The sequence below is a fragment of the Phoxinus phoxinus genome, assembly GCF_949152265.1.
Source record: "Phoxinus phoxinus genome assembly, chromosome: 21".
In the NCBI taxonomy this organism is placed as follows: Eukaryota; Metazoa; Chordata; class Actinopteri; order Cypriniformes; family Leuciscidae; genus Phoxinus; species Phoxinus phoxinus.
In genome coordinates this window covers 17,742,514-17,767,727 of record NC_136896.1, presented here as the reverse complement: position 1 = coordinate 17,767,727, position 25,214 = coordinate 17,742,514, and the positions used below count along the sequence as shown (strand labels likewise).

Here is a 25,214-nt window from a genome sequence, read left to right as displayed (position 1 = left end):
ATGTGATCTGAGAAATGCACCAAAACGACTGAGAAAAAGGTTCTCTTACGGGAGTTCTCTCGTACTGCGTCGAAGACGCTACGGGAAAGATTCTTTCTCGAGATATTGAAGCCTAAAAATTAATCCTTAATTTTGTTATTAATGTAAAACGCTTTCAGCAGCATACAGCCTTATGCGGAACAGCTTGCGCGCCCATTGGCTGTTCTGCTGGAAAAGCAGCAGCCTATGCGAGGCCTCTAGTGACGCTTGACCCAATGAGGACGCTTCGCGCCCTCTGCGTCACGTCCCGCCGAAACTGCCACACACTGATTTTCTTTACTTCAGCGAAGCTCCCGCATCGTTGGAATCTGGATACAAGCCGCCACAGCCGTCGAGAAAGCACCTTTGCAGGACGCGCTCATCTCTGAAGCCGCTGGTCATCGCCGCCTTCAGCTGCCGTTCCCTGCGACGCTATCCGGCGTGGATTTATATCCTTTCACTTGTGTGTGTGTTTTGTGTGTGTGTTCGCCGTTGCGTCACACATTTTTTCCACTCACAAAAGAGCAACGAGTGTCTTTTTAAAGATGCCTCGCACCTCCTGCGGCTCGTGCAGAGCCCCACTCACCGACGGGGACCACCACGTGCTGTGTGTTTCCTGCATGGGTGAAGAACACGCAGCTATCGCACTCGGTGATGGCGCCTGCCATCACTGCGACATGATGCCTATGGCGACTCTGCGGACTCGCCTAGCATCGTTCGCCAAAGCTGCACCTCCGCCCGCCACAGTGCCGCGCCGTAAGAAGCGCCGCACTCAGCGGGTCCCGGAACCTCCCTCTACTACGAGAAGCTCACCGCCGCCGCAAGCTTCTCCGTCTGCTTCCCTGGAGTCGCTCACCGATGGACAACGGCCGCTGTCTGCCGCCGTGTCTGTCATGGACGACGAACAGGAAGCCGCGTCTGTGGGGGAAGACCACTGCTGTTCTCTCCTCGCTTTCTGGCCGGAGACCGCGCTTCGCCGCCCTCTAGACACGCCCCCTTTCTTCCTGAGCTTCACGAAGAAGTGGCGAAGTCCTGAAAAGCCCCTTTCTCAGCCAGAGTGAAGGATTTCGCGGATCGATTCGCTGAGGTACAGAAAACGTTGCAAGCCATGAGACATTTCCTGCCCAAGCGCTCCGGCTCCGCGACAGGCCGCCCTTTAAAAGAGTTCAATTTCTGGTGTTCCGGCCACGGCCGATGGTGTAATGTGTGTAACTGTAATGCCCACCCAGTGCCCATTCGTACACACAAGCACAGCCCCGTACAACACAGGGTCTGCACACATAAAATCGACTCATGTCGATTGTGCATCACACGTAGTGAGCGTGCCCACTATTCAGTGCCCACAACCACTACACACTGCACGTCCCGCGGTTTCTGTAAAAACGAAACCAACGCACGGTCAGTCAGTTCTAACAGACAGTACCCCCAGTGTAATAAATGTGCCCGCTGTCACGCACCCACATTTATCCACGAACATAACGAGCCCTACGGGGCTCGCCCCGCGCGCGCTCTCTCAACTGAGAGAGTTGAGCGCGCGCGGGATGCCTGCTCGATTAAGCGCGCCCCCCGCCTCAAACGCTGCAAACACGGCGTCCATGTTACAGCACACGGTTGCTCTCGCGTCGCCGCCATTTCGCGACCAGGGCCCGGAATTCATTCGACCCCTAGTTACTCGTGCGGATGCATGGGAAAAACTTCCCGGGGTTTCAGAATGGGTGATGAACATCATAAAAAGAGGCTATTCGCTACAGTTCTCTCGACGCCCTTGCCGTCACATGGCGAGAGTCGAGACTACGGTAAAAACAGAAGTAGCACACCTACTTCGGGCCGAAATAGCGAAGCTATTGAGCAAAGGGGCCATAGAGCCTTTATCTCAAGCTCAGAGCGAAGGGGGTTTGTACAGCAGATATTTCCTGGTGCCAAAGAAAGACGGGGGTCTCAGACCCATTTTAGATCTGCGGCAGCTCAACGAAACGCTTATGAAGCGAAAGTTCAGAATGCCCACGACCAGAAAAATCCTTGCGCAGATTCGCAGAGGAGACTGGTTTATGACAATAGATCTGAAAGACGTGTATTTTCAAATACAAATTGCGTCACGTCACAGGCGATTCTTGAGATTCGCCTTCTAGGGCCAGGCATATCAGTACACAGTCCTGCCATTCGGCCTGTCTCTAGCACCTCGTACATTTACAGTGTGCATGGACGCGGCGCTGGCACCCCTGAGACTCCGAGGCGTACGAATTCTGAATTATTTGGACGATTGGCTGATTCTAGCCCAATCGCATTCAGAACTCGTACGGCACAAGACTTTACTACTCGATCACCTCGAGTGTTTAGGTCTCAGAGTCAACTGGGAGAAGAGTTCACTATTTCCCAGTCAAAGGATTTCTTTTCTGGGAATGGTACTGGACTCGCTGTCTATGACGGCACAGCTGTCATCACAGCGCAGACTGAGTATTCTGCATATGATAGCATCCTTCCGGTGCGGTCGCATAGTCCCGCTCAGGAAGTTTCAGAGGTTTTCATCAGTACTACAGCTGGGTCTGCTGCGCATGCGCCCACTGCAGTTCTGGCTGAAAGCACGAGTGCCGCGCTGAGCATGGGTTTCCGGTCTTTGTCGCCTCAGGGTCGATCAGGAATGCATGTCAGCCCTGACACCATGGAGAGCGTCAGACTGGTACCGATCAGGTGTAAGCCTGGGGACTTCCTCGAGCGTGAAGGTGGTGTCCACGGACGCGTCCACCTCAGGCTGGGGAGGGCTGCTCGAGGGCAGACCGTCCTTTGGCCAATGGTCAGAACGGGACAGGCTACCACACATAAACTGCCTGGAAATGTTGGCAGTGGACCTAGCGCTGAGGCGCTTTTGTCCCCGGATAAAAGGACACCACGTCCTGGTCCGTTCGGACAACATGTCGGTAGTGGCCTACATAAACCGCCAGGGGGGTGTAAGATCCCGAAACCTCTACAGGTTGACGGAGCGCCTCTTGGTCTGGGCCCAGCACAACCTGCGCTCACAGAGAGAAATTCTTTTCAAAGAGCATGAACGCGCTGGCCAGTGCCTGGCCCCGCTGTCCGCTCTATGCCTTTCCTCCTGTCTCACTCCTACCTCAGGTGTTGGAGCGAATCAGAGAAAGCGGATGCTCAGTGCTGCTCGTTGCTCCATTCTGGACGAACCAAGCGTGGTTTCCAGTATTGATGCAGCTGATGAGCACTGATCCATGGCCGATACCGGTGAGGAGGGACCTCCTCTCTCAGGCCAAGGGCTCGATTTTACATCCTCGCCCAGAACTATGGTCCCTACATGCGTGGGCTATAAACGGGTACCCGCTAACCTCCCGAAGGGAGTACTAGACACGATCGAGCAGGCTAGAGCCCCGTCCACAGTTGAGATGAAGCACTTGTCTTTCAAGACTGTGTTTCTTCTGGCTCTTGCTTTAGTGAAGCGCGTGGGGGATTTGCAGGCACTCTCAGTGAGAGAGTCATGTATGGAGTTCGGGCCTAACGACTCTAAAGTCGTACTAAAACCGAAACACGGGTACGTGCCTAAGTCCCTCAACACACCATTCAGGGCTCAGGTCATCTCCCTGTCGGCTCTGCCGGCCTCCGAGGACGGTAATAGCTCCCTTTGTCCGGTCAGGGCATTAAGAGCTTATGTGTCCCGCTCCGCTGTTTTTCGACAGACGGAGCAGCTCTTCGTTTCGTTCAGTAGGCGTTCTAAGGGACGAGCCGCGTCGAAACAAAGCCTGTCTAGATGGGTGGTGGATGCCATAGCGCTGGCCTACGCATTGGAAGGTTTAACATGCCCACTGGGCATCAGAGCACACTCTACGAGGGGCATGGCCTCTTCGTGGGCTTGGTATAGTGGAATCTCGTTGCAAGATATCTGTATGGCGGCAGGCTGGGCCTCCCCGTCTACATTTATAAGGTTCTATAACCTAGAGGTTCCCGCGTTGCAGGCCAAACTACTCTCGGTCTAGAAGACGCAAAACAGTGTTCCTGCCCTGCCTTGCGGCCCAGACCACCTAATGTTCTAAGCATCACTCACTGACAACTGCGTCCTATGAGCATGCTATGACCCGCCATATATATTTATTCATTTACGTATATATGCTATTATGTCCTTCGGGGCACTATTATAAAGGGATGATGCTATTCTAGCCGCTCTCCCTATAAACTCTCTGTGAGTTTTTGTGTTCAGGCACTTGTATGCCCCGGGCGCGCGCGCCCTTGGGTGTCTGTGTCGGATCGGAGCACGCACGGCGTTTTACACGGGGTTCCCGTAGCGTCTTCGACGCAGTACGAGAGAACTCTCGTAAGAGAACGTACTCGGTTACTAACGTAACCTCGGTTCTCTCTAGAAGAGGAACGAGTACTGCGTCTCCGTGCCGTGCATGCCCACTCTGCGTCGCTTCATTGGCGAAAATCAGTGTGTGGCAGCCTTGCTTGAGTATTTATAGGCCTAGGCCACGCCCGTTTCGGCGGGACGTGACGGAGAGGGCGCGAAGTGTCCTCATTGGGTCAAGCGTCACTAGGCCTCGCATAGGCTGCTGCTTTTCCAGCAGAACAGCCAATGGGCGCGCAAGCTGTTCCGCCTAAGGCTGTATGCTGCTGAAAGCGTTTTACATTAATAACAAAATTAAGTATTAATTTTTAGGCTTCAATATCTCGAGAAAGAATCTTTCCCGTAGCGTCTTCGACGCAGTACTCATTCCTCTTCTAGAGAGAACCGAGGTTACTTTAGTAACCGAGTACGTTTTTGAGTGAAAACACCACAGAGTAAAGGCCATTTATTTATTTTCTTTGCCTACATTTAGCCTATTTAATCCCCTTACTTAGGAAACAGTTTTATTATATACCCGTTTCATAATTAAACTGTCAGTCAGTCTATTCCGGATGTTGTCAAGAGGAAATGTGTAAGAACGGAAATAACAAGAACGGAATGAATCCGCTACACCTCCATACCTGAACGACACGGATTGCGTTATAGAGTAGCTATGCGTCATCGTTGACCACACCCTTATCTGAACTTGAAGCGCTGTTTTACACAGTTCCCACAGATAGAAAGCAAGTTACCAAAGGGCTGTTGTTAGTTTTATAACTCCAGAGTCTTGATTAAGGATTTACAAGTTCGTTTCTCTTTAGTGACAGAGGAAACCAAATGGGGATCTTGTACTCAGAGGTGAGTAACGTGTGCTATTTTACCGGCTCTTTGAAACACGTCTTGATCTTCATCATGTCTTTAGAAATTAAATGGCTTGGCTCATGTAACTGATGATGATTATGATAATTGACTGGCCGTGTTATACTAAATTAAGGCGATTTAATGTCTAACAACTTAATGAGTTTTGTTTTTCAAACCTCAATGTGTCACTAGTCGCGTTTCCATTACAGATTTGCGCAAATGTTTTGCGCTATTATCTAAATATCGATAAAAAACTATTGCGAAATGACGGCGTTTCCATTAACCGATGTTATGCAACTAAAACGTCATTTTTTCTCTCGCGATAAATCATTCCAAAAATCACGGCAGCGGACGTTGGTTTATATAATCCATGATATAATCTCACAGCCACCGCATTAGACATTTTTATTATTAATGGAAGGAGACGTACGTGTTATCCAAGCATTAATGGCAGGGAAAGACCCTTATTCCAAACGAAATATAAGGAGTTTCTGGGTGTTTCACCCTCATTTCTGCTCTGAGGTTTTGATTGTGGCATATTTCTTTGAAGTTTAGAATCCAGTATTCCTATAGGTTAATTATTGTTTCTTTTATGAATTTAATAAAGAACTCTGTCTCCTATTCCAAACGATGTAGGCTGCTTTTGTGTCCATTCGTTTTTTCCTTTTTAAACCCGTAATTGAAAAACGAAAAATAAACGGTTGTCTTTTTAAAACGCAAAGTTGAACACCACAATTTTAATTTGAACTGGCTACACCAACTGCTGCGCAAAAAAGTAAATATCGACGAATTTTCAGATGTTTGTTTAATGACTTTTTCCCCCTTTATTAAACATGTAAAATATTCACAAATTAATATGGAAAACATGTTGATTTTACTGGTTTTCTAAGGCCAAATTAGAACCTGGAATTGACATTTTCCCGCAGTGCTGAATAAGAAGAGCCATTAATATTATTAAACTATTGTTTTCTAACTCGGCTAAAAACATCTCCATCTCCGCTGTTAAGCAGATGCGCTTTTAGAGAGAAATGCACCTTTCATACGGATTACTTAATCAGAACAAAATGTATTAGCTTTCGATTCGAATTTGTTCGTTTTAAAGTGGACATTTCAAGCTTTAACTTAGCTACATAGGCTATATTTTGTTTCAGTTCTCGCGCTCCAGTTCACGGAGATCATGAAAACGCGCCTGATTGTTTTATTTTATTTTACAAAAGCACAACATTTTCTTGTTATTGTTTACACAAATAAACGTAGTTACAAATAATGTATTATTATTTTCTGCATGACCAGAAATTATAGAGTAGGCTATATTAAGTTGTTTCACTGTTAATAGGAAAATGTTCACGCCCGCGCCTCCGTGCCATGTAGTGCGCGCTCCACACTCCACACATACCCTTATAGATATGCGTCAAAATATTGTGTTTATTTGTGATAATCTCAGCTCTGTATTATTATTGTCTAACCCGTATTATGAATGACATTTGACGAATTGCTTTGTTCCTTTTTTTTGGATAAAAGCCTCATCTAAATATGTAGCCTATGTTATAATGATGATAATTATTATTATTTGCGTACACGGACCCCAAACACACCGCGTCTTCTAAGTCAGGTGACTGTAAATGCGCAAAAACTGTTTCCATTGCAGTTTTGCGAAATATTCCTTTTTCGAATTGGCTGAAAAACCTCCTCATGCGAGCGTAAAAACTTTTTTGCGATAAACGAGAGTTTTTGCGAAATTGACGTGTTTCCATTGAGCGTATTTTCAATTCGCAATTTCAATTTGCGCAATTTGAAGGGTAATGGAAACGCGGCTAGTGTCAACGTAATGTTTTTCTACTGAGTAAAAATTTAATTATACTTAATTAGGCCTAGCTATCATCTTTTCTTAATTTTTTAAGAGATGTCCATGTTGATATCAATGCCAACTTCTGTTGTCATTAGTGTTGCATTAGCATCTACATCCCATTTACACCTTAAAATACATAAAATACAGCAGTTTACTTAAACATGAAAAGGAAAATACAATACTGCTCTAGGAGCTTTATGTTCAGTGTTTATGTAAATAAAAACGTAGCATTTGTTATTTTATCTGTCATTTTGTGTTTGGAAAGGGTGTGCTTATGTGTTAAGAAGTTATCATTGGGATGTCACCAGACCTGTTTTGCTCTTACACCATTCTCTGATATCAAGTCATGGTTCTATCTAACTTCACACGCACATTCTTTAGTCATCTTACATTTATTCATGTACTAGATATGAGATAATTTGTATTTTCATGTAAATTTTCGTAATCATATTTTGTGCTGCTTCCTTTCCACAGCCCATGTGTCAGGCAGCTTATGATGATGACGTCCACAAGTTGCATGAACTGATCTCGGCTGATGCCAGAAATGTGAATGTTCAAGATAAAAGAACGGGAGACACACCGATTATAGCCGCCTGTAGACGGGGACACCTCAGGAGTGTCAAATACCTTCTAGACTACAATGCAAATGTGTCCATTAGGAATAAGGTATTGCATTAGTGAGAAGACAAGAAAAGAGTTCTGTTTGTAATGCTACCACTGTTTGTTGTGATGGAGTCCCGTGTGCACTTGAGTCACTTTAATCATTTTCTCAGGTACATTTTATTGATGATTGTTTGTGTGGTCAGCTTGCTTGTTTTGCTTAAATATATGTGTGTTCCTAATCCTTCTATAGAAAGAAAGGACCTGTTTGCACTATGCTGCGAGGAGAACATTCTCCTTCCTGGATTACCTGATGATTGCCATTTTAATGCCTATCTTGTTAATTGGTTATCTTATAATGGTAAGTTATTCCTCAGTCATTGCATTTCTAGAGGAGATTAGTTACTGTCTGAAAAGAAGAGAATTGCTGTAGTAGCTAAAATTGTAATTGAAAATGAATCTTAGCATGTAGAGTGAGCTCAAGAATGTCCTTGAGATTCATGTATGGGGTTAGACAATATTTTGTGGAGTTGTATGGTGTTGCCCATCACATATGCGATCTGACTTTAAATGTGACTGACCTAAATGTGTGTCATTATACCATATTAAAGCATTGCACCTGTTCTCTCTCAAAAGGTAGAGAAGCAGAGAAAAAATGTGAAATTGATGGAGTTTCTTTTGGCCACTAAGGTGGATGTTAATGCGGTAGACTATGTAAGTATAACAATTTTCTTTTTTCTTTTTAAGGCCAGTGGTAATTAAGAAATTGGGCAATTTGTGTAAACATTACCTTGCCAAAAAGGATGTTCATTGTATAATCTGTGTATCTTTCCATCTTTTTAGAAGGGGAACACTGGACTTCACTATGCGTGCCAAAGAAAAAGTCAAAGGATCGTTCCATTGTTATTGCAGAAAAATGCAGATGTTTCTATACAGAACAAAGTAAGTTGCTGCAACACGAACTCATGAAAGTGCATATCTATACCACAAATGTCATTTCTCGTATAATCGTATAATTTTTTTTTTGCGTGCAAAAAAATGCTACGCACTGAAAACCCTTGGGTAGGATTTACATGTAGGGAATGCGTGCGTATTACACGCCGTAAAGTGCGTATCATATGCACGTAAAAACAATTTTTGGCATATAAATGTGTTGATTATATACTGGTATATACACATTATTGTAAGACTATTAATATTTTGCCATTGTGTTTCTGTCTCCCTCACAGACAAGTGAAACTCCTCTAGATATTGCACAGAGACTACAGTTCCACAAAATTGTTTCAATGTTAATGAAATCAAATTAGTATTGACGGAGGACATAAGAGAACAGAGACTTGTTTCATGGTTGCAGTGCGGTCCTTTACAATTCACCAGCTGAGTTTAGATTGGGTTTTCTCAGATGAACGATGTTGCCATACTAATTTCTATTCAAGTATATTTGATTTACTGTTTTGATAAGTAATGAGTAAAAGTTGCTTATATATTGTATATTGATAATTTAATGTACTCTATATTCAGGTTGTTTTAAAGTGTGTGATAGTGTTTGTTTGTTTTTATCACTGTAAGGTATCATGGATTTAGATTGTGCCACGTCTTTGGTTAAAAAAATAAAACCTCTCACTAAATAAAGTTATTTTCTGTATACTGTACGTCTTCTGCATCAATGTATGTTTATTGGGTTTCATGTCATGATTTACAAAATCCATTACACAAGACATAAAAGGCCCTTCACACCAAAGACGACAACTATAACGATAAAGATATAGCTCTAAAATTATTCTCAAATAACAGAAAAGTCCACACCACAGTTATAATGGTACAAATAAACGATTTTGCTGGAATCCCTTTCCCAGAATGATTTTATCCAGCTGATGGAACATTAAAAACATTGACAGCCAATCAGAATCAATATAACGAGCTGGACCATTTAACGCGGCAGACAAGTGTGCGCTTAGAAATATATTGTCCGCTGCGTAGGCGCTAATATTGTTGTTGTTGGTGTGACTGTGAACAGGCCTTAAAGTTCATGAAATGCTACAGTAAGGTAAACTAGTGGATAGTAAAAGCTAAAGTGAAAAGCACATTAAACAATGCATGTCCTTTAAAGACATTAAAAAGCAACACCTGGTTATGAGTGTAAAACTCAATCTCTAGGTGACGGCTCAAAGGCCGTAATTTTGTAATACCGAATATACATTGGTAATTGCAGATTTGATTACCAGCACCTCAAACAAATGATTCATCTCCTTAAAGTATGAATAAAGAGGTAGAAAGAATTTAAATTTTTGGGTGAACTATCCCTTTAAGCTCAAAGCATGGTAAAAACAAATTGCTGATAAAACCTGCTGCTCAATCAAAATGTATCTTCACACATGCTCCCTCATAATTTCAATCATTTTGCTGTACATCTCTTGTGGGGCGTCCAAGCCCCAGATGAAGTCCAGGTGTTCCCAGTGCTCAATATTGCGGTGGTACATCAATTTAGGTATCTGTGTGAGCAGTAGAGCCACATCCTGAGGATCTGCCAAAGTGTCCTGCCCACCAGACCACAAAGCTGTAGGTACCATCATGTCTCTCACGTTGTACAGAGGAGGGGTCGACTGGGAAGGGGAAGCAAGAAGAGACCTTTACACTTCATGCACTGGTCAATTTTACTACTGACTAAGTACTCTAGTCCTCTGAATAACAGAGAAAACAAGACACAATTGTCCTAATAAGAGTATTGAGTATCTCCAAAATGCCCCGGATAAGTGTGTTAAATGTATTGGGTAAAACAGCTTAAAGGGATAGTCCACCCAAAAATGAACATTTTTAATTTTCTCACCCTCGTGTCGTTCCAAGTTCCTGTATGGCTGTCTTCTGCTCATAACATATATTTTGAAGAATGTTAGTAACTAAACAGTTTGGAAGTTAATGGGAACTGTTTGGTTACTAATATTCTTCACACAAAAAATCTTCTTTTGTGTTCAACAGAAGAAATGCATACAGACATGAGGGTAATTAATTATTTTCCTTTTTGGGTGGACTGTCTCTTTAAGGGGAGAAATACTTGAGTCTTCAACATTACCTGATTATAATGTGCCATATTTCCAGCTTTTCCATAATCATATGCCATAAGATTACTGGATTTCACAGCCTGTACAAAGAATACAAGAAATGTATTTAAAAAATCAGGTCAAACAAAGGAAGTAGAAGTTACATATGTTTGAGTGTGCCTTCACGATCACAAATTCACAACTCCAAATTTCAGTGGTTGTTGGGTTTTGTTAGACCCTGTTGTCGTTTTTTTTGGGGTTAGTGTGAACATGACATGTTGTTGTTATAAATCCAATAGACAACTTTACATTTTTTAACATGTTGCTGTTTGTGGGTGTTTAATGGGGCGATGTGAAGCAGCCCTAAGACACACAGAGAAAGGTGTGCATGCAACTTTATTATCTTAAGTAACTGCTACTACTGTATGTATAACTACTATCTTATTGGAATAATTTACATTACATTTACGCACATACTGTAGCAGACACTTTTATTCCAGCTTTATCACTCAGACTTTTGCAATATTTAGAAAAAGGCAAATTTAAACTTAGAGTAAATGTAACTTCAAGGAAATAAAAAGCAAAAAAAACAAAACATTATTTGATTGCATCTGAGAACACATGTGGGGCAATGTGATCGAGCAGGTCCAGAAAAATGTCAACTTGGACTTACCCAAAAGCCCTTATTGTGACACTGGTCTATTACTTCAGTTCACACTGATATTTTTTTACTCTGAGACAGATGAAGGAACTGTCACAACCTCTGGTGTTTGTGCTTTCACTCATTTTGAGGAAATAATATTATTTATATTATAATAAATAATATAAATAATATTTAAAAAAATTTTTTAAATGTATTGCAGATGTAAAGGGACATTTAGCAGAGCACATGCACATGTCACTGTGAGTTTTCTTTTTTTTACCTGAGCCCAATGAACCATGTTCTGGACTGAGGTTCCCGCTGGGCAGTGTGTCGTGTACACCGGTGTTCTGGTCTGAAAGATAGAGACGAACTCATGAAGGAACATTCCAAAATTGAATCCATTGAGATAAAAGAGCATATCTGAACAATGCTTAAGAGTGTTATACCATGTTCAGGTTCTTCTCATCAAAACCACAGAGGAGAAAGAAGACGTTTCCACACAGCACACTCAAGGGCTTTTTGCTGCAGAATTCAGTGGCAAAAAACTTAATCAATTCGTTCTGAGGCAGGAAGTCTTTACTTCCAAAAAGATCCTGCAAATGAAAAAATTATTGATTGGTTGATAGGAGCTGATAAATAATCATCATGCCTATATGTGCCTTATGAGTGGATTCCAAATCAGTGACTTGTGATGTTTCATGGCAGTTAAAAGGCTTTTGCTACACCTGTCCCAAATGGAACCTTAAGCCCTTGTGAGTCCACGCTTTTGTGACGTAATGCCGCTTTGACTGTCGGGTAGAAGTTGCCTAAAATGACAAATGGGACATCCTCTGGTCTTGTGGACTTAACGGACACGCACCGGCCAAAAGAACGCAAGTGCAAATGAAGTGTGCCATTTGGGACAGGCCTAGTATAGCATTTTAAATAAACTGCTCACCCAAATGAGAAACTCTGGAATAACAGACAATTTGGTCATAGGGCTTTTAGTCAACCCCACTGTGGCGACAGGAGCCAGGGCAAAGAACATCTTGATTTTGCTGGCCAGCTCCGGCATCGTAGAGAAAGCCATGAATGCTGAGAAGCAAGAGAGTGAAGAACGGGAAGTTATTCAGCAACAGTTAAAGAAGAAATAAATAAAATATATAAGGCTTAGAATCACAAGTCATGCATTGCTAAAAGTGAGAAGTACTATAGCAGCTGTGACCTGGGAGATGTTCCCACATGATAACACATTCAGCATTCGCCTACTGTCAGTGCAATAGGATGCATAATGCACAGCACATCTCGGAGCATATTTTGTAGAGCAGTGATTTGATGAATACTAACCCTGCGTTACATTTCCACATTTCAAAATAATGAATCACTCTGAAATGCTTAGAGGATGGGTCATACCTATAGTGGTTCCCTGGGAATGGCCCACATAAAAGATTTGCTCCTGGCCAGTTGTCTTTGTAATGAAGTTTATTACTGCGGGAAGATCCTTCTTAGCCATTTCATCATGACTGCAACACACACACACACAACACAGAGAGAAAAATAACTTTTTTGAAGCTTTTTGGAAATTTTGAGCTTAGGATTCTGGATCAAACATTATTCTGAGAGTTCCCAAGATAAAAACTAGATTTGCATTTCCTAAAGGAAATACCAATGCTTGTGAGGCAAGAAACATAATAATTTTACAATTTGAGGCAAGACAAGGTTTTAATTATTTTCACAGAAGTATCATGAGTTTAAATGAGGTAATAAACGCTTAAATATTTACAATCAAAAAGTCAACCTTTATATCAAACTCTAAATTTGTAAATATACACTTTAAATTTGTAAATATACACTTCAAAAAGTGACAATACACACATTTTAATGTTACAAAATATATAAAAGAAATGCTGTTCTTTTGAACTTTAAATTCATCAAAGAATCCTAAAGAAAAGTATCATGAGACTTCACACACCACTTTCATTAAAATCTTATCCTTGTACCTGAACTTCCAGTATTCTTTCTGTTTAGGGTCAAGGCTGACATGTTTTCTGGACCAGGTGTTCCCACGACTGTTACCCATCCACACGTCAAATCCAGCATCGGCTAGGAGGAAACCCAGGCTGGTGTTGGGCAGGTTTGTCACCCAGTTACTTCCAGCAGCGAGAAGACCATGTTGGAGAAACACTACAGGCTTGGCTTCTGTCATAAACATAAATCAAGAGTTCAAAATCAGTCACTAAACCCCACACACACACACACACACACACACACACACACACACACACATACACACACTAAATTTGTATACAAGATTTAAAAAATTTATCCCAGATTTACAAATTAGGACATTCCTAAAGGGAGGTTTTGGAAGATGTGTGTCACTTCTGGGTACAAATTTGTCGCCAAAATATAGTTAAGTAGACACATGCACGCATGCACACACACACACTTTATTTTTTTGAGATTACACATTTTGCCAGCAGAGGGAGTATGTGGATTAGCTTTATACTGCTAATGCCATCCTTTCTTTTTTGGGACCTTTATCGTGAATATCTTTCAGAAACAGGAAGTGAGCTGGTCCTCTTAGTAGCACAAACAGACCTTGGGCTGATAGCATTGTTTGACTTCATACCATTCATTCCTTCTACCCCCTTAAAGCCTGAAACTCACACAGCAAGACTTTAGCAACAGTGTGGAGACTTTACATTTTACATAACTGCAGAATAATCAGAGCAGTTGCACGCTGAGTCACGATAGGGTTTATGGGAAATGAAGTTCAAATCAGTGGGAAATCAGTGCTTTAAACACCTCAAATATGAATCTTTTTCAATACAATTTTAAAAACCTTCTGATTACAGAAGTCATTGTGTGCATTAATTGCATTTTGAATGCATTTTTGAATTGATTAATAGATCCGGAGAACAAACCGAGTCTGCACTTTCTCAGGTGAGACTGTCTTTATGAAACCTCAAAAGTAATTCCCCGGTGCTCTTCTTTCGAGCCACCAGTGTCCCGTGTGACATGGAGAATTGGGACAGCATGAAATGAATTGCATCTTGCGTGTGCCACCTCAGAGCTTCTGTGCTTATAACACCGAACGCCACAGCACTCAGCACCAGCCATCCACTGAAACAAACAGCTTGATGGCTCTTTACTTATTTATCCCAGATCAGAATTCATTATTAACATTTACCAGCTCCCAGCGCACACAAACACACACAGCCCTAAAACCACCATAAAACAAAAACGACACGCAGGGTTTGTCTTGGTCTTCATAATTCCCAGGCTTCCTGATTAAGTATGGTTATAAACGTACAGAACGCATTTCAACACGTTCATTTGCATAAGCCAATTTTATTCTGAAGGTCAAACACGAGCCAGCAACACCCTTAATCTAATACAATGAGTGAAAAGCAAAGATGCACAAGGCCAAAGTTTCTCAAAGGCTCCTCAAATCCTCCAGCACAGGGATTTGTGTCGGGGAAATGTATTCTCATTTAGAATAACATGAGACATTGTGTTAGCACAGCAAGGGAGAGTGGAAGCTGATGTATGGCTGTTGAATTGGTTTTCCGCTCCAGTGGCGTCCCTGGCGAGATTAGTGTGAGAGCATGAGCTTTTGAGATCTCTCTGCTCATTAATGAAATATGGGGAGCGCTAAATATCAAACTGAATACTGATTTCAGAAGAACTATTGAATAGTGAATTGAACATTAACACCACAATAACACTCATCCGAACTGAACTGACTTCAGCCTGCTGTATCTTCACAGACATTCCTTTGTTTTAAAGCGGATGACATCATACATGTCATTGATTTATTGTAGTGATACACCTATTACAATACATCCTGATATCAGTTTCAAAACTTTCGCTGGATTAATACAATTAATGGTAAAATTAATGTTTGGAAATGTAAACTTATATTTCCTACTGTCACATTACAGCAAAAGATATAAATAACTGGCTTACTGGCACGCGCGCACACTTTAATTTATTTTTATTTTTTTTATATACTTAAAAAAAACCTAATAATTAAATAACACTTAGATTTGTTGGTAACGCTTTACAATAACGCTTAACATAAACTAAGAATGAACAATACTTCGACAGCATCCATTAATCTTAGTTAATTTCAACATTTACTAATACATTATGAAAATCAAATGTTGTCTTTGTTAGCATTAGTTAATGCACTGTGAACTAACATAAGCAAAATTGTATAAACACTGTAATAAATTTGTATTGCTCATTGTTAGTTCATGTTAGTTAATACATTAACTAATGTTAACAAATGAGACCTTATTGTAAAGTGTTACCAATTTGTGAAACCCGCAGCATCACGAGAGGTCATGAGATCTGGATATTTATGACATGAAAAACCCAATGAAGAAATCATGTGTGGGATGCGTTATATGAGCGTGTAACAGGAGGTCCTCCTCCATATGAGACTGACTCATCTAAAACCACTTCTTTCCCCTCTTGCTATGTGACTATTATAGACCACGGGATGTTAAGATGTTAAGGTTCAAATTAGAACATCTCACCCAGTGTGTTCATGTGACTATGTATTTCACATATTTCGGTGTGTATTTTTGGCTCCAGCGTTGCAAAGTTTTCAGGTGACACCTACAATTTATTTTCAGATATTATCCTACTATTGTAATAATACCTTATATTGTAATCATTACTAGCAGTTGTAAGTTGTAATTGCTGCCTAATGCAACACGTTTGTTGCATTAGCTTAACTGAAGGTAACTAACCACATAACATGTATTAAAACAGTATTTTAATACCATATGGACATTACTTGGATACACATCTCTGGCTGATAACAGAATAGTAGTAACATCAAAACAAGTATTTGCTGTTAAACTGCTTTGAAACAATATGCAATGTGAAAAGCGCCATATATATATAAACTTTAATTGAATAATGGCAGCCCAGTGAATCTGTGAATGGTGAGAATTCAGATATCATCTTACTGAGATTCCTCTTTCAGATGGCCATGTCAGTGTAAACAGCAAGCTCCCATCTTTAATAATTCACACTAACACAGGCCAAACGAAAGCATGAATGGGCTCATTCAAATATTTTGGCTATCCAACTTAAACCATTACCTTGTCCATCCTTGTTTTTGAGCCCTTGTGGGATTCGGTTGACGCTCAGGATGTACCCATCCTCGGTGACCACTTCGAATTCTTCCGCGGTGTAGCCCCAGTGTGTGATGATCTCGCTCTACAAGAGACAAACACAGTGGTGAACATGGACAAAGTCCACGAGAAGCATGACAGCGAGGAGAGATCAATGGAAACACACCTTCATGTAAGATAAGTGAGTCATTCTTAGACAATACAACACTTCAAAATAGCACAAGCATTGTTCTTTTCTGATGAAAGCAGTATAATATCATCCATTTGAAGAAGACATATAAACCTAAGAATAGCTACATTTATTCTTCGCCAAGGTCTACAATAAATATCATAAGCGTGGCAGTATTTTTTAAATGTAATGACAAGAGAAAACACCAGTTCAGCTTAAATTCTTAGTTTAGCCATTTGTCTTTTCAAGAGCACAATTATTTCAGCTGTATGGAGTCACACTCCTCCTCCTCCTCCTCTAGATATGAGATAAATTATAATCAGAGACTTCAAAGAAACTGTGTGAGCTTGTTGGTTCCAGGCCTGCCATGCAATCTCCCCATGCATAATTAAAGGCTCTGCAGTTTCCCACTCCCCCTGGGTCTTCTGTCTGCTCATTCTACTTTAGGCCACTTAAGGATAAACCCACTGCTGGCTCAACACACATTAAGGGGAGGGTAAGCACTGGGGGTTGTGCTTCTATCTCTCACTCTCTGTCTGAGATGGGGTAGTTGTCCTCTTTTCATGCAGAAATAGTGTGTGTTGGAAAATCATCAATGTTGCATGTACTTCTGCAGAATGAAAAAGCAAAAGGAAATAATAAATCAGATTAAAATGCAGAACGTGATCAACTATTGAAAATTCTGAGAACTTTAGAGTCGCGTTATAAATAAAGTAATTTGCCTTGAAATCAAGAGCAAATATAACGGAGCTCAAAATCATTTGAAGTATATCTTTATTTGTCAGAGCTGCACCTTTTTTTTTTTTTAGATTTACACATTTTAATTGAATAGTAAAATTCCATCAAATTGAATTGAATAATCTGTACATATTATTCATATTATGAATGAAGAATCACAAACTAAATGATCCATTCCCTTGTTCCATTAAGATTTGTACAAAATGTTTTATTAAACTAGTATGTTTTCAAATTCTTAATCCATAATATGAATATGTAAGGTTGTTCAAATCAATTTGATGGAATTTTACTATACAATTGAAATATGTACATCTTAAAAAAAGGCTTACTTTTTTTTTTTGACTGCACTTCTGACTAATACAACTAATAAAGTGGCTAATATTTTAGATACTCAGTAAAACTACAAAGTGATCAAAAGATAACTAATTATATTTACTCAAAAACTTTACACCACTGATTTTTTTGTGTGTATTTTTTTTTTAACCGAAAGTCCCCACCCTACATTTTTTTACCTTTTCTTTATTTCGTTTCACTCGGATGAAAAAAAAATAAAAAATCAGTCGCTACTATCGTACATTGAACCTTTCAAGGCATTGTTGACCCAAAAATGTTGACCCAATTCTTTACTCACCTTCACCGATGTTTTTCTTGGAATGGATTTTTGTATGGCTATTTGTGTGGCTTTAGAAGACATATGATGTACAAGTTATGAATTGTCTTTTTGTCCTTTATTGATTTTGACAGACATGTCCACTACAAACTGAAAAGAACTGGTTTAAGAGTATTTAAACTCTCCCATCGTATTCGAATGAAAAACAATGACAGAATTTTCATTTACGGGTTAAACTATTCCCTTAAAGGGGTCATGACATGGTTTTTTTTATTTTATTATTATGTTCCCTTAGGTGCAATTATAGTATTACTATAGTTTTTTTTACAAAAAACTTTTAAAATGTAGTGATTTATGACCTTTTCCCACCCTGTTTCTCATCCTCTGATTCAAACAGTCTGTTTTGGGGGTGTTTCCCCTTTAAGAGTTCAGTGTTAACGCCCACTGTTATGATTGGCTAACGTCAGTGCCTATGCATCAATTATTAACGCCCCCAGCCAGAACATTTGCGGATTCGGCGTAACTGTTTAATAGCGGGTGATGCATGCGAAGCGATGGCTCTTGCAATGATAAAACCTTATTATGTTTGAGCCAGAATCAGAGGAAAATGAACCATCACCACAACAACGAAGACTGGATCAGCCCGTGTCCACATGGAAAGTGAAACTATTTTGAATTAATAAAAAAAAATTAACCCAAGACACTTGAAAACGGATTATTGTTGCATAATTATCCTATAGCTTCATTTTCTAACAGTTTAACATTATTTAACTAATTCCAATGAAAATGCATGCACAGACAGGCCATCTTAGAAGATGCAGCATTGATAAAGGCAACATTTTTAATTTTCTATCACATGTAGGCCTACTAGAAAGGCGACATATTTTCAAGATTCTCTTATACAAATGTGTTTATATTAGCCATGGTAAAAAGTAAGTTTGCGTCGTCGTTATGGAGCCCAGAATAGTCGGCACGGACTTATCTTTGAGCAACAGTTTTCTGGCAAAGCCAAGCATCATATTGGGATTTTTTCCTCAAAACAGTCATCCTTAAATGTATAGAACACTGCCGTGACTATGACGTCCGCAAAAATAAAGTGCATCCATTTTTCCCTGACGACTGGATCTTTCAGCGTATTTAAAAAGTAGTTTAAAGTTTTAAATACATTACTTACAGTTTGCGTCGTCGTTGTTGAGCCCAGAATAGACGGCACGGACTTATCTTTGAGCAACAGTTTTCTGGCAAAGCTCAAAACAGTCATCCTTAAAATGTATAGAACAAACGCTTAAACTAACACTGCCGTGACTGAGACGTCCGCAAAAAATAAAGTGCATCCATTTTTCCCTGACGACTGGATCTTTCGCAGCGTATTCAAAGATGTCGTTTGTCCACAGCCAGGAACAGCACATCTGCGACGTCGTAATCTCCCTGTACACAGACCCACTCGCTCTCCGTCGACTGAACACTTGTGAGGCGCGCGGCGCGCGGGCGCGACGATGATACGAAATGAGCGTAGTTGTCTTGCGCTTAAAGCGTAGTTGTCTTGTGACGGAGGCGGTCGTATGCAAACGCTGGTACGTCACTTCGTACCGTGACGTCACTTCTTACCATGGATCCAGAACGAGCTGTATTTAGAGCTTGATTAAATAAATGATTCGTTTATAATGGGGAGGACGTCTTAAGCTATGAAACTTGCAGGACGTTTTAATGGTACAAAGACCTCTTATATACCTAAAGATCAAGGCAAATTTGGTTTCTCATGTCATGACCCCTTTAAGTAGCCCAAGTGAAACAATTTTAAGGCTCAATCGTCTCTTTGTGAATGCAAGCACGTGAAACCCAGAGTATAAAACCAGTTATTGTATTAAAACCAACAAATTACTTCTTATCAGCGTTTCTGCAAATGGTTTTCTGACCTGTGCGAATTATCAAACAATGATTATGAGATATCCTTATTTAAACCAAGAAGTCTTGTTTCATATCTAACCACACATGAAAGTGTATAAATGTCACTTAGAGTACAATTCCCTTTCAGAGTCTGTGGGAAAAGATTCTACATAAAGCCGTCTAATCTCAAGTATGAAAAAATTGCTGAACTGGTGAATAATGTTTCTCTTCCCATTTTCACACACTGAGGAAAAAAAACACTTATGAACCAAGATATACACTTTTATAATTGTGATAACATGATGATGTGCTGTGCATTCAGCTTCCAAGACCCATACAGTAGGCCTACTGTACATACATGTAATGTATGCCATGTCCCTATATCGAGAGTGGTGTTGTCATTTATGTTTTCATATAAGGAAATACATTATTAACAAATATATACATCCTCGGGATATATAAAGATATTAGTTTATTCCATATATGAAATACCCATAGTAAATTTTGTTTACATGAAAAAATATTTAAATGACAAATTTTTATATGGTACTGTATGTTAAGACCAATATACATTGAGAATATATTTTGTGCATGGATATTTTATATATGAGACATACATGTCAAAATATGCAGTATAGATACATAAACAGATATATTTATAAGGGATAAATGAATATGTCAATATATGGAATTGTTCTAATTTCGAATAAGTTTCATATATAACTATGGATATTAAGTACATACTGGTATATGTTTTTACTCTATAATATGAGCATATATTTCATATATGGATATTTAATATTTGCGAATGGGGCGAGCTACAGTGAAATGTGGAAGGACAAAGTGCAAAATGTAGTTTGTTATAGAGATGGTCAACTAATGAATCCACTTCTCCCGAGAGCACGTGTCAAAACAGAGAAGTGCAAATAATATTACAAATCTAGTGCAAAGTTCACAACATGACATGACATTCATGTGGTCAGCTGAGTTACAAGTCCTTATGTAGTATAGGTTAACTTCATTATCCATACATAATTGCTATCTAAATGCATTCTATTCTTCTATTCTATAAGTTTAGAAAAATCATTAAAAAATCATCTTAAGACGACTATTGGGGATATTATTGGGAGATACAGTGACAACTGATATTTATATGCATTTGTTTGTGTACGTCTGTTATACTGTTATACAAATCTCATTGATTTATAAAACTAGCTACCAAAATTGCAACAAATTTTTGTCCATATAGCTCATTTAGATAGCTTCTAAATAACAACATCAAAACCAAATTGCATAATTTTGCTTAGTTTGGGCCTCTGAATAAAACTGAGGTACTTTTTTCCTCCTTGAGTGTGAGCCTATATATTCCCACTGTATCACGGAGCTCCACACATAAAAAAAAAAAAAGTATATTTTGTGGCCACAAATTAACAACTTGGTCCCGCGACTTTGTTTTACTAATTTGTTACTTGTTTTACGAAGTAAATAGTGCGCACAATTAGTAATTAGTGTCCTCAATTTACTAAATCATGGCCATGTTGTACTGATTTGTTCCCTTGTTTTAGTTAAACCAACGTGGACACGATTTACTAAAACGAGAGAACAAATTTTTAATTCATGGCCACAATTTACCAAGATGTGAATTTAATTCTTAATTAAAATAACTTAATTCATACTTACAGGTTGTGATTCTGAGGAGCAAGCTGGTCCAAATAAACAGCACTACTACCAACCAACCCATCTTTCAAGAGCGAGCATTTTGTGAATCCCACGTTGAACTCCAAGATTTGAGAAGTAGTCGTCAGTAAAATTACGGGTTTTCAGGTCAAGTTGTATTGGACCACGGGCGGACCACGTACAACATAGGCGGTCATTATGCATACGTGTTTTCTAGTGACGTAGATCCGTCACACAGTGGGATACGAATAACAAACACCTCATATAGGCGGTTCAGGGCTGATTTAGCCTAGTTTTTACAGCTTTTGCAGAAAATGTACATTCACATTTCACAAACAGCTGTATTACACACTGCATGAAAGGGAATATTCGGAAAAAAAAAACATAATAGGGGCACTTTAAGGTTTATGCAAGGTCTAAAGTGTTTGTTTCACTTCAATAACTGCATTTAACAAAGTAAACAGTATTTTCCACAAAGCTGATCAGAATGTTGTTGAATAACTTCATTTTTGTCCCCACTGAGATGAAGGACAAAAGTGACCCAATTTACCAGAATTTGGTCTAGTGTTTTAGCGCTCATTGACAATTTATTGATGGGTAATGAAAAACACTCATTGCAGCTTGTCTTATTATGTGTTGTATTGGTCACTTACAATGTTCATATTGACTTCAGGGTCCAGTCCTGCCTCGTCCTGAAAAGGCGGCCTGCACTGAACCAGCCCAAGTGTAAGCAATACCAGAGATATTTAAGTACATACTGGTATATGTTTTTACTCTATAATATGAGCATATATTTCATATATGGATATTTAATATTTGCGAATGGGGCGAGCTACAGTGAAATGTGGAAGGACAAAGTGCAAAATGTAGTTTGTTATAGAGATGGTCAACTAATGAATCCACTTCTCCCGAGAGCACGTGTCAAAACAGAGAAGTGCAAATAATATTACAAATCTAGTGCAAAGTTCACAACATGACATGACATTCATGTGGTCAGCTGAGTTACAAGTCCTTATGTAGTATAGGTTAACTTCATTATCCATACATAATTGCTATCTAAATGCATTCTATTCTTCTATTCTATAAGTTTAGAAAAATCATTAAAAAATCATCTTAAGACGACTATTGGGGATATTATTGGGAGATACAGTGACAACTGATATTTATATGCATTTGTTTGTGTACGTCTGTTATACTGTTATACAAATCTCATTGATTTATAAAACTAGCTACCAAAATTGCAACAAATTTTTGTCCATATAGCTCATTTAGATAGCTTCTAAATAACAACATCAAAACCAAATTGCATAATTTTGCTTAGTTTGGGCCTCTGAATAAAACTGAGGTACTTTTTTCCTCCTTGAGTGTGAGCCTATATATTCCCACTGTATCACGGAGCTCCACACATAAAAAAAAAAAAAGTATATTTTGTGGCCACAAATTAACAACTTGGTCCCGCGACTTTGTTTTACTAATTTGTTACTTGTTTTACGAAGTAAATAGTGCGCACAATTAGTAATTAGTGTCCTCAATTTACTAAATCATGGCCATGTTGTACTGATTTGTTCCCTTGTTTTAGTTAAACCAACGTGGACACGATTTACTAAAACGAGAGAACAAATTTTTAATTCATGGCCACAATTTACCAAGATGTGAATTTAATTCTTAATTAAAATAACTTAATTCATACTTACAGGTTGTGATTCTGAGGAGCAAGCTGGTCCAAATAAACAGCACTACTACCAACCAACCCATCTTTCAAGAGCGAGCATTTTGTGAATCCCACGTTGAACTCCAAGATTTGAGAAGTAGTCGTCAGTAAAATTACGGGTTTTCAGGTCAAGTTGTATTGGACCACGGGCGGACCACGTACAACATAGGCGGTCATTATGCATACGTGTTTTCTAGTGACGTAGATCCGTCACACAGTGGGATACGAATAACAAACACCTCATATAGGCGGTTCAGGGCTGATTTAGCCTAGTTTTTACAGCTTTTGCAGAAAATGTACATTCACATTTCACAAACAGCTGTATTACACACTGCATGAAAGGGAATATTCGGAAAAAAAAAACATAATAGGGGCACTTTAAGGTTTATGCAAGGTCTAAAGTGTTTGTTTCACTTCAATAACTGCATTTAACAAAGTAAACAGTATTTTCCACAAAGCTGATCAGAATGTTGTTGAATAACTTCATTTTTGTCCCCACTGAGATGAAGGACAAAAGTGACCCAATTTACCAGAATTTGGTCTAGTGTTTTAGCGCTCATTGACAATTTATTGATGGGTAATGAAAAACACTCATTGCAGCTTGTCTTATTATGTGTTGTATTGGTCACTTACAATGTTCATATTGACTTCAGGGTCCAGTCCTGCCTCGTCCTGAAAAGGCGGCCTGCACTGAACCAGCCCAAGTGTAAGCAATACCAGAGACAAGACCAGCCATGATATCTTCTTTCTGTTGAACGTTCACAAACAGTGAATTAATATAAGGTTTCCAAAGACACACTAATCTAAACAAATGTTAAAAAAAGCTAGATGCTTCAGCAGCCATCAATACATTGTTTAGTGTTGCTCAATATGTGTGACAGAAAGCAAGGTAAGCAATACCTAAAAAAAAAAATGTAGCAAAATCCTAGTTTGTTAATCAGACAAAATAAGCAATGTTCAAACATTGCTGAACATTACTGTACTTTATTATACAAGAGCAGTTTGACTGTTAAACTCACTTAAACATTTCTGCCACCAAAAGTATTTGAATTACGCACATTAGTTTAAGCAATGTAATTTGACAATATGCATTTTGACAAAGCGAAAGCAGTTCAGTCAGCACAGCCGAGGGGTTTGAATGACTGAGTGCTTTTGAAATAACCAAACTTTATGTTTTACAAATACATGAGAAGTCAGCCAGTGCAAACATAACGTTTTATCGGTGTAGTTACATAGTCGTACAGTATTTTCGTTCACTGCTAACCTGCAGTATTCCACATATCATTTGCAGCACGAACATGTTTGTTTTAAGATGATCGAGGCCATTAATCTTATGAACCGTGTTTGTTAAAGGGTCTAAAAAGCATTGAATAATGAAAAAAATAAAACTCACCCAACTTCGGATGAGCTCTTCATAGCAGCGCACTGAAAATCAACCGCGTGGAGCGTCAGGTCAGTAACCACACTGATAGCGATGATAATGCTTTAACATAACATCATCAGCTGACAGTGACATCATGACTTGATCACTGTTCTTGAACGCCTTTAATCAATCATTCCCTCTTCTGAAGAAGCTTCATGCTTTCTCCTTTGATCTAATACTCCTCCATTATTAAATGTCAAACTGACATCGTCATTATTTGTTTTTAGATAAGACTAAATAAATTGTGTTTTACACAATTGTCAGTTAAGCCAATTTCAATACGGAAAAAACAACAAAAATTACACTAAATGTAATCAAAAATACATGTGAGTGCGTACTCTTCAAATAGCTGCACAACTGACATATAACTTTATTATTTTGAAGGTTGGATATGATGTGCATTTCTTATCAGTCAAACATTGAACAAACAAAGGGAATGTTTTAGTTGGCCAACAAAAAACCCTTCAGCCTTTCATAATTCTTAAAGTGACAGTATGCTATATCGAGTGAGATCTTCAAACTAGCAAGATCGCTTGG

The 25,214-nt window shown here is 39.5% G+C and overlaps 2 protein-coding genes across 4 annotated transcripts; one reads left to right on the top strand and one right to left on the bottom strand.

Annotated features, from left to right (window-relative positions):
* The first annotated feature begins 4,780 nt into the window (after positions 1-4,780).
* Positions 4,781-9,301, top strand: ankrd22 (ankyrin repeat domain 22). Of its 2 annotated transcripts, none has more exons than XM_079596151.1 (6): positions 4,781-5,197; positions 7,524-7,715; positions 7,903-8,010; positions 8,286-8,363; positions 8,493-8,591; positions 8,879-9,301. In XM_079596151.1, the coding sequence occupies exons 1-6, from the start codon at positions 5,177-5,179 to the stop codon at positions 8,954-8,956; spliced, it is 576 nt and encodes a 191-aa protein (XP_079452277.1). In that variant the 5' UTR covers positions 4,781-5,176; the 3' UTR covers positions 8,957-9,301. The 2 variants fall into 2 exon arrangements, with proteins under 2 accessions (XP_079452277.1, XP_079452278.1); XM_079596152.1 differs by having other exon boundaries at positions 5,065-5,391; positions 7,019-7,715.
* Positions 9,302-9,303: 2 nt separating this feature from the next.
* lipf (lipase, gastric) lies at positions 9,304-25,164 on the bottom strand. 2 transcript variants are annotated; one of them, XM_079596138.1, is made up of 10 exons: positions 24,648-25,164; positions 23,888-24,002; positions 16,430-16,547; positions 13,310-13,508; positions 12,723-12,832; positions 12,268-12,404; positions 11,777-11,923; positions 11,611-11,682; positions 10,720-10,788; positions 9,304-10,252 (listed from the first exon to the last, which is right to left on the bottom strand). In XM_079596138.1, exons 1-10 carry the CDS (start codon positions 24,668-24,670, stop codon positions 10,019-10,021), a joined length of 1,224 nt encoding a protein of 407 aa, XP_079452264.1. In that variant the 5' UTR covers positions 24,671-25,164; the 3' UTR covers positions 9,304-10,018. The 2 variants fall into 2 exon arrangements, with proteins under 2 accessions (XP_079452264.1, XP_079452263.1); XM_079596137.1 differs by lacking the exons at positions 23,888-24,002; positions 24,648-25,164 and adding an exon at positions 22,197-22,283.
* Positions 25,165-25,214: the final 50 nt, after the last annotated feature.

Coding starts and splice junctions, on each gene's coding strand:
- ankrd22 (XM_079596151.1), top strand. CDS start 5,177: ATGGGGATCTTGTACTCAGAG. Junction 5,198..7,523: donor TGGGGATCTTGTACTCAGAG/GTGAGTAACGTG, acceptor TCCTTTCCACAG/CCCATGTGTCAGGCAGCTTA. Junction 8,592..8,878: donor ATGTTTCTATACAGAACAAA/GTAAGTTGCTGC, acceptor TCTCCCTCACAG/ACAAGTGAAACTCCTCTAGA.
- lipf (XM_079596138.1), bottom strand. CDS start 24,670: ATGAAGAGCTCATCCGAAGTTGG. Junction 16,548..23,887: donor CTGAAGTCAATATGAACATT/GTAAGTGACCAA, acceptor TGTCTCTTGTAG/AGCGAGATCATCACACACTG. Junction 12,405..12,722: donor TTCCCAGGGAACCACTATAG/GTATGACCCATC, acceptor CTTGCTTCTCAG/CATTCATGGCTTTCTCTACG.